At 38.3% G+C, this 9,958-nt stretch overlaps 1 protein-coding gene across 1 annotated transcript in view; it reads right to left on the reverse strand.

Annotated features, from left to right (window-relative positions):
• tprg1 (tumor protein p63 regulated 1) overlaps positions 1-9,958 on the reverse strand; it is a 38,253-nt gene that overhangs the window by 17,763 nt on the left and 10,532 nt on the right. The window contains exon 4 of the mRNA XM_015022906.1: positions 9,082-9,258. Coding sequence (XP_014878392.1) covers positions 9,082-9,258 — 177 coding nt within the window. The remainder of the gene's footprint in view (positions 1-9,081; positions 9,259-9,958) is intronic.

Genomic DNA, 9,958 nt, shown 5'->3' on the forward strand with positions numbered 1-9,958 from the left:
CAATTAGAGGAGGACGTGCTCGTCTCAGCCTCCTGGTGGCGTTCAGTTTGTCACCTAATGCTGAGATCGACTCAAAACCTTCCACGATCCACGTGTTGCACCCCTGCTCTCTAGCAAAGCACTAAGAGTTCAGAAACAATATGACATGGGGAGAAAAGATATTTATTAACTGATTAAGTTGTGTTTTAGATTGTTCTTGAAAAACTAATCAGTCACACCTGATTAGTGGTTGCACTCACAGCTGCACAGTGAACCCACTGATATTTTTACAGCAGACAGCCACTCCTCTCTCTTGCAGGTACTGCGTACCCCCACTAAATCTTTTAGGGGTACGCAGTACCCGACCGTACCCCTTACTTTCACCCCTGACTATTCTAGATGATGGCACCAAGGATTGGATTGCTACAAAGTATCTGCAAATCTTAACTCTAAACGACTCTGTATTGAGAAAAATGAAATTCTGATGGGGACATTGCTTTTTTTCTTCATTTCTCAGAAGCTAGGCTTGTGCTCTGTATGGCACTTTAATGTTGGGCAATAAACATTACAAATATCTACTTCATTTCTGTTCTCTGTTACGCAGTAAACTGTTAAAGGATGTTTTAGACTAGTTTGTTTATGCAATAGAAAAGTTGTTCTCCTGCATATTATGTTGCTTATCAGCTCCAACATTCCTTCCCATGGAAATTCCCTGCTGCCCTAAATATCTCCACAACAATCCACCATTTCTCTGTTATGTTCTTCTTTGTCCTCACCAATGTCTCTGTACGCAAACAGACTGATTTTAACACCTAAATATCTTGATCAGCATGGTCATCAGCTTCCCCTCTTAGATGGGACATGAGCCAAATGTAAAGAAAAAAGAAAGTAGTAGTCAATCAAAATAGAGATCTGGCTTTATCTTGCATATCTTGTGATATAAAAACAACAGGGTGAAGTTTAGCCGGGGCTGTCTGAAGGGTTTCAGATTCTTTAGAAAACATCAATTTGTCAGCACCACCTCCAGAGTTACTTTAAATGTACGTCTCCTCTTAAGGCTGATTTTTATCGGTAACCCAATCCAATGAAAAGATGAGGTCATCAAGATGAACGCCAACATCTTTTGGTTTCATTGTAAAAAAAAAAAAAATGGAGAAAAAAAGGAATAATTAAAAAAAAAACTCTTGTTACTGGAACCAGCTCAGCCAGCACACCCAGCCCCCAGCAGGGCGTCATGATACCGTCTCCAAGATGCAGCGTTGAAGTTGTACTTATAAGCAACGTGTACGCGCATAAACCCTTACATACATCAGCTCATGCCTTTCCCTGGAACCTACACAAGAAGAAGTGTGCATCCACTTTCCACATTCTTCAGCTCAGTCAAACCAAACCTTTGAAAAATTCAAGCTTGATTTGACATTAATAGGAAACGAAGAGGAAAGAGTTAAACACAGCAGAAACTTCAGGAAGCCTACAGCGATGGGTTGGTTTTCCAATTTAGTTTATCTTCTTTTATAGGGTCTATTTGCGCTGTGACTGCTGCGTAGGTGGGACATGACCAGTTAAAGATGTGGAGCCTGTTTNTGTGNCCATGTTAGTTTCGACAGACTGATCTGGTTGTTTGGTACGGGTAACCTTTGGGATTTAATTGCTCTCTGCAAGCTCCTTCATAATCCATAATCATTATCATCATCATCATCTCTGGTCTCCCAAATCAAAATACTTCCTTACTCGTGAGACCCATCATTATACATTTTTTTTTTAAGTCTGTTGCATTTATTCTTGTGCCAATTTAAAAGTTTTGCAACTTCTGCCTATAATCTGCATCGTGTATCAGAGGTCTGTCCGCGTTTGTCAGGCCTGGAGAAAAAACACGCACAATCTTTGAACGCAATCCGGTTTGGTGTCATATTGAAACCAGGAAGCATCACAATACATGAAATCAATCAATAAATAAAATTCCAGAGTTTGTAAGCTTTGTTTTGATTTTACTGAACAACCTGCTCATCACTGTGGGCAAATAGTTCAATATATGTTTGGTCTGACTGACATACAGACATACAGAGATACTAGTGAATGACACTTTCACTAGTATCATTGACTACTAGTATCATTAGCGAATGATACTTTCATTGACTAGTGAAAAACATCTTTAACTGGAATTTATTGTGACAATAAATCAAAGTTGTTTAGAAATGGCTCCAGAGGACTTTAAATGGGCAGCATGATGTGTTTTCCAGGCATATGGTGCCATTTTACAACACAATCATGTAATCATGTTACATTTCGTATAAGGTATGTTTTTGATGAGGGATTAACATCATAAGATGATATCAAGCTTAAAAATGACAATTTTACATAAAACTGCCCCTTTAAGTTGTATAAAGCTTTTCAATGTCCACCAAGTTCTTCAAACTTTCCCACTGTTCAGAGGATTGTGTGCAAAATCCTTTTTCTGCTAGCTAGGAGAAACTACCAGCTACAATCATAAACACAAACAAGAGATGAATAAACCTTTCCGTTGTTCTTACAAGACCCTAAACAATATTCAGCAGGACTTATTGAATGATTTTAGTGAATGTATTTAAGCCCATTTATATAATCATGACCTGAACTAGAGAAAATTCAAACTTCTCTGACCAACATGTAGGTGAATATATGAATTTTATCAACACTGGTGGATGAGTGCATTCTCAAGGCTATGCAATGATTTTCTTCTCTCTGCAGGTTTCTTGTGCAACACCACACGGCAAAAACACTAAATCTTACAAAGTATTTTTGTCTAGTTTCTAGTGCAAATAAAACTTACAAGACTAACATAAATAAAGTTTTGGAAATAAATAAATAAAACTAACTTGCAAGGACCTTTCCAGCAATATATAGGAGCTTGTTTTAAGTCGATAATTCTTGAATACTAATAAAAAGCGCAAGTACCGCTGACAGATTATTTAACTTATAACATGGAAAAAAAAGTCTCGTTAAAGAATCTGCCAGTGGAAGCTGTATTTTTTTTTTATTATCAATATTAAGCAATTATTGACTTAAAACAAGTTCATACATCTTGGTGTAAAGGTTCTTGTAAGTTGGTTTTGTCTCATTTCAAGTGTATCAAGATATTTGCACTAGAAACCGGACAAAAATACTTGGTAAGATTTAGTGATTTTGCAGTGGTGGGTCTGCAATGTTCAAGGTAACTTAATAAAAGTAATGACTACCTCATTTCCTGTTTATGTGGCTGAACGTCGCATACCTGTTAGAGAGTTTATCTTCTGCGTCATGACAAAATGTAATCTCAAACTGAAAAAACACTATTGCACACAGCTGGGTCTCTCAAACTTCTTTGCATGTCCTTATAATAAAGTGTGCACCGACTCACTGCCCTCTGCTGTTTGAATAAATAAGCTGCGGCGGCGTGAAAAGGTGTGGTCAAAGGGAGAGTTCAACTACTGAAAACGGCACATTCTACCCATTTCTTATGGCTTCTGCTGTAGCAATCGCTGCTCCACACCCAGCTGTTTGAGTCAGAAATAAAAATGAAGAAAAAGAAGAAAAAAAAGCAGATGATTCTACATAATTAGTTTGTCTAGACGGTTTGGAAAGAAGTCTCTCAAAACATCTCTAAACAGATCCTGAATACTGGGTCCTTTTTGTTAATTTGTGCACTTGGAGAGTATGTCGGAAAAAAAATGTCTGAAGGGTGAAATCCAGAGATAATGGAGGTCAGTCGATTTGAAAACTACTTTACATTTATTCAAGCGCTTCCGTTAAAGAAAAAACACTCCAGAAATTTTAGGCAGATATTTAAAAAACAGATAAATAAATTGTAGGATTATGATTTCTTTTTAAATAATTGAGCTCTGACATTCAAAAAAAATAAATAAATAAAAAAAGACAAAAATATCTAAGGGAGAAATCGCGATCAATGAACAGAGGTAACTGTTTGCACCAAATCGTGATCAGAGAACAATTCGACTCTGCCAGATCTGTGAACGTCCGTATCAGAGAGCGCAGAGGACGCACTCTGCAACAGATGCAGGATGCTATTAGATCCAGACAGCAAGCAGCTGTGGGGATGTGATGAAGAGATGTGGCGCTGCTGCATTAACCCGCTCTACCGAGGGTGCACACTGACATCATGTGGTCAGACGACAACCGTCAGCAGCACGCCTTGACGATGATGACACGAGTGCGGTTACAAAAACCTCCCTGGCATTTGGCGTTGCGTTGCCCTGAGAGAGCGACGTGTGTGAATGAATAACCCGGCAGGTGGAGGAGCTCAATGATGCCTCTGGGCTCTCGTTTATAAAAGTCTAATATGGAAACGGTGTGGGAGTGAATGATGAGACGAGCGAAACGGATTTACAGCATCAGGCTGGTAAAAGGTATGAAACCATCTCGAAGCCGTTTAGATGTCATCTATCAACACTCATAAAAGATCGCCTGCAGGGCGGAGCAAAAGTATTTAGACCCCCTTTAAGTTTTTGTTTTTATTATATTTTGCCACATCACAACCACAAACCTGAGTGTTTCCCAAAGATTTGATGCAATAGACCGACACAACGTAGCACATGATTATGAAGCGCAGGGAAAAATACATTACAAATAGAAATCTGAAGTGTGCTTTTTATTTATATTGGATGATATTTTAACAGAGTTGGATTATAGAACAAGCTCCCAAGCTAAAACAGTACGAAAGTTTAGGCCTGTCACAATAACAACTTTTGCTGGATGAGAAATTATCTTGGAAGTTATTGCGTTAAACAGTAATGTTGTTGCTTAGAAACCATTTTCCAGTAAGATAATGGTAATGGCATAACAATGAAAGCTCACTCTCTCAAAGATACTTTAAATTAAAGACATTTTAAATATCAAAAATAAACAAAACAGAAATAACTAATAAGTAACTTCATAATGAAATGAATTATGAAGTTAATTTTGTATACAAAATTGTCTGGTTGAGACCAAAGGACCAGACTGGATGAAGACTTTTCTCACCCAGTTTTTGGTAGAAAAAAAAAAAGAGAAAAAATACAAATCATCCAAATGAAAACTATTGAGTTCATTTTCATTTGTTAAGCGATTAATTGGTTTATTGCTTATTGCCTGTAAATGGTCAAAAGAGCTTTTTGACTGAAACTTCTTCTACTAGCAATACTTGAAAACGGTTTCTCACCTGCATGACTCCCACTCAGACCATTTAAACTACTGGTTTTAAAGCGACAGGCAATGAATGTAAAGCATCATCACAAATGTGACCAAGAGGACCCGGGTTACTTTAATGGATCTGACAAGATCCACAGGTCCAATGAAAGAATCCGTTGATGACAAATTACAAATTTGGCACAGAAAAGTGGAAAGGATTGTTGAAGTTCATTTTGAGGTTCAAAAGTCACGTAGAAGACACAGGAAGAACAGTGGAGTAATGGTGTCAATGCAATAAATAAAAATCTGTGGAGGAAGTGAAGGATTAGGGTGTTGGAGGTGTTCCAACCCTTAGAAGACTTAGAGCTCATCACCAAAGAAAAGTCATGCATTGAAACATGCAAAAAGCTTCTCAGCAATCATAAGGTGCAATTTTTTGTCAAATAAAATACGTCTGTCTTATTTCTTATCACAAATAAGAAATAGCATTTCTTTTTTAAACAGCATTAAAGAGAAATCACTCAAAGTCTAAATATTTTGAATATTATGAATAATTCTGGGCCTCAGTTGCATGCACTACTTTTGATGGTTTATCACATAAAATCTCAATAAAATAAAGTGAAGACTGTGCTTGCCACGATGTGGGGGAGTTCAAGGTGTGTGAATGCATGGCACATTTGCAAGCTGATACTGCCTACTGATAACAGCTCCACAAAACCCCGAAAAGCCTGACCGTATCAAAATGAAAAGAGGAACAGTGTGATAGGAGCTGGGTAGTTTCCTTAACTATCAAAAGCTCCATTCAGGACCAACAATGATGGCACCTGCATGACCCAGAGGCTTTCAGCAGATCAGTCCAAGTAATGTTATTTACCACATTTCTCTACCAAAGACTCACATTATAATGTCAGAACCAAATAAACAAGACATTAAAGACGCATTACAATTTTATTCCTACTCCGTTTATTGCAGTGCTAAAGGGAACATATCCTGCAAAATTTACAATTTTAAGGCCTTAAATATCTTTTTGTGTATTTTGAGTGCAAAAACATGGAAGCGTCTTCTCTTCCAGTGCTGCATTTATATCTTTATATTCTTTTTGGGTTATATTTTTCAGGCTGTTCGTTTTTCTCTATTCGCCTTAACATTTTCTTGACTATGACGTCACCGCATCTGCAGCGGAACTGCTAAACAAGGTCATGACTTCCAGCTGATCGGTTTTGTGAATCCGCTGATTTTTTCCTTGCAGCGATTTTTTTTGGTCCAAGTTCAGTTATGCCGAGGTCGCAGATAAACAAGTGGTTGTAGCGTGCATTAACCCACAGCATTCCTTACAACACCCCCCACCGGCATCAGAGCCTCTTTGAAGTGTCTGGTCAAATTTGATTTTTCTCAGGAATGTGCCCACATCGGAGGGGAAAGTCCCCCATGTTTGCAGAGCTTCAGCAACCTGCACCACATTGAGAGGGATTTTCAGAAAGTCTTCATCTGACTGAGGGTCACTTCCTTCTCTCTATGGAAGCAAGAGACACAGCAAAGCTCCATATTGTAGGCATTCGTTATGGATGGTGAGGGTGTCAATACAGTATTAACCCCACTGAGGTTAATGCGTGGTTCTGCAGGTCGGTCGTCTTCGTTCTCCTGCTCTGGGTCAGACTCTGGCTCCTACATGTAAGGTCGGATGGACAAGTTTTCTGCTATTGACATCTCTAATAAACTTTGGAATAAAAAGTTTCTCTGCCGCTAGATATCCGTGTCTTTGCTTTCAAACTAAACAAAAAAAAAAGGTCCAACGGGGTGGAGAGGAACGCATGAAATGTCTCATTCACATAAAAAAAAAATGTAGTACAGCAAAACGAGTCGCCCAAAAAAGCGTTTCAGTACAGGGGTAAACTAGGGGTTTGTAGAGCTACAGTAATGAGAAATTCAGACCAAAGCATTCCACTTTATATACACCATAAGTAAATGATTTACACGTGTAAAGGACGGATTTAAAGGCATGATGTATCCACTGTAATATATTATTTCCTGAGCTGACCTTTCATTTCCCCGCCTAACATCTGTTCTCATGAAACAGAAAGTTCTGTGGAAGGTTCAAGCAGCAGCAAGACTTTGCTTTTCATATACATGAACACGATTGCAGATCCACAACCAAGACAAAAAAAGGACACACTTCCTGTGGGACAGAGGAAAAAATCTGAAAGGAAAAGGAGCTGAAAGAGAAAACAGACAGACAGAGGGAGTGTTTGAGGCTCAAGTCTTTGCTATTTGAAAACTGTGTCTTTACAGCCGGACTCCCGGTTGGCTTTCGCAGGCGTTTTATGTATAATTCAGCGCAACGTGCCGAGATAAACCCTCCAATAAAAGGCCGCGCTCTCTAAGCTCGTCGTGCCACATTACGTTTTATTCATCAAATTAGTTTTAGTTGGTTCGGTGTCCCCCGGGCCCGTCTTTAAAAGGTTTACATGAAAGGAGGACATTAATTTTGCCACTAATCAGCTAAGTGACAGCTCCGAATGACAGCGATGCGCCTCACCCCAGAAAAAGGCACAACTCGCCCTTTTTTCATCCTCCTGCGAAGCGAGTTCCCGTTCCCTGTTGTCCCTGCGAGCTCCCTGCACCGTGTTACACTTTTCATTACATCCTTAGATATTTATTTTAAATGGACTCTGTCTGATACAAGATTAAAGAAATATATTAAAAGCGAAAAACTGGAATAAGTAGGTCAAAAAAAAATTGAGCAAGCATGCTTTTGCTGCAAAGAATACCGGTTAATCACGAGGAACAAGGACATTTTCTCACAGGGAATTTTAGCTTTTGTGAAACTAATTAGAGCGCAGAGCTCATAATAATTAGGGTTAATATTTGTAATCCTCCACGCTGAGGGTTTTTAAGACTTCTAAATTGCCAACTAACTCCCTGAAAAGAGGGAAATTTAAGTAGCAACGTCAACCAGCAACCTGGACTTGACTTCTAACAGCAGCTCAATATTCCAAGGTTAGTCAAAATCACATCAAAAAGTACATCTGCAGGAGAGCTTAACGCTGAAGATCACTGCTGACCAAAATGAACAAAGATCCATCTCACATTTAGAAAAAAAAAAAAAAAAAAATGCTTTTTGATTAATTTAAATTTTAATCAACATTTAACATTGGAATTGAAAGACACTTTAAATATCCAAAATAAATAAACAAAACAGAAACAAATAAAATGTGTTATCAAGTCTCTGTAAACAAAACTGTCCTTAAAAAGGGGGGAATAGTTGAGACCAAAAGTGAAGATGCTTGTCATCCAGTTTTTGGTAGAAATAGGGAAAAATGAAAAATCATGAAAATCGAAATTATTGAGCTAGTTTTCATTAATTATGTCATTAATTGCTGTATTGCAACAGGCCTGGCTGAATTGAAGCAATGTCACGGAGAAGAGCAATTTAAAAGATTCATTTCCAGTTACTGCAACCTCTATACCAGTGGTCCCCACTGTCCTGCATGTTTTAAGTGTTTCCCTGCTGCTGCACACCTGGGTTAAATGAATAGCTGATTAATCGACTTCTATAGCAATTGCTGGAATGCAAAGGAGGTAATGCAATCATATAAATCAGCTGTGCTGGAGTCCTTACTCATCAAAAACGTGCAGGACAGCGGTCCCTGAGGACCAGGGTTGGGGACCACTGCTCTATACTGAAGCTGCCACTACCAAGAGCAGCACAACCAGGCAGGGAAATGTCTTTTGCACACAGGGCCAAGTTGCTTTGGATAGCTTTTCCCCCCTTAGTAAACAAAAATATCATTTGAAAACAGATTTGTCCATTTACTCCGGTTGTCTTTGATACTAAAACTTATAAGATTTGAAACATCTTATATGGTGTCAGTGCAACAAGAAAAGCATGTAGGGGAAAAAAAAACCTTTTCACAGCACTGTATGCATGAATTATGCAGCTGGAGAAGTGGAGGGACTTACTTGAGCAGCGAGCGCTTTGGGAAGGTGAAGGAACCGTGAGCGATGCGGTCTATGTAGTTGAGCTGGATCTTCTGGATCTGCTCGCAGCAGAGCAGGACGAAGTCGTACTTGAAGATCAGAAGCGTGTTGTCAGTGATGAGAACGAGGCGCTCCTTCTCGTTGTTCCAGTGATCAACCCTGAAGCAGCCACACAGTGAGACATCATCAGTACGAAGGAAAGGTCAAGACGTGTAGGGCAAACTTTAGGCTTCCTGTAGAGAAAGTCGTAGCAGTTTGGAGGCTACAGGGGATAAAGCAAGAGCTCATGATACCAATATGTCACTAAACCTGTCACTTAATCAATTAATGACATTATAAAGTAAAAAAAATCTCAATAAACTTTGTTTGCAGAATGATTGTGATTGATTTTACTTATGGTTTTTATTTCCGTTTTATTTGTTTTTGCTTGTGTTTTATTTTTGATATTTATATTTTCCAGTTTTCTTTACAAAATTAAACTTCATCGGTCTTTGAGAGGGCAAACTAGCATTATTATTTCATTATCAATATAATCCTTAAAATTTGTCTCAAAAGAACAACATTATCGTTTATCGCAATAATTACTGGGACAATTTATCGTCCAACAAAATCTGTTATCGTGATGGGACTACATGTCACAATAGTTCTCAACATTGTGGCTGTCGCCAAAATCTGAATTTTATTAGAGCATTGCCAACCTTACAATTCAGTGAAAGTCTGACTGCACATGTAATCTCCTTGAGCTGAAAAATAAACAAGAGATCTTTTTTTTTTTTTTTTTTTTTTTTTTTAAAAAAATAGTTTAAAAAAAAAAAAAAAAAAAAAAAGAGAAAAACGGATTTTGGAAGTTTGGAAAACA

This window comes from Poecilia latipinna, unplaced genomic scaffold (genome assembly GCF_001443285.1).
Source record: "Poecilia latipinna isolate Pla-1442-1.1 unplaced genomic scaffold, P_latipinna-1.0 Scaffold3134, whole genome shotgun sequence".
In the NCBI taxonomy this organism is placed as follows: Eukaryota; Metazoa; Chordata; class Actinopteri; order Cyprinodontiformes; family Poeciliidae; genus Poecilia; species Poecilia latipinna.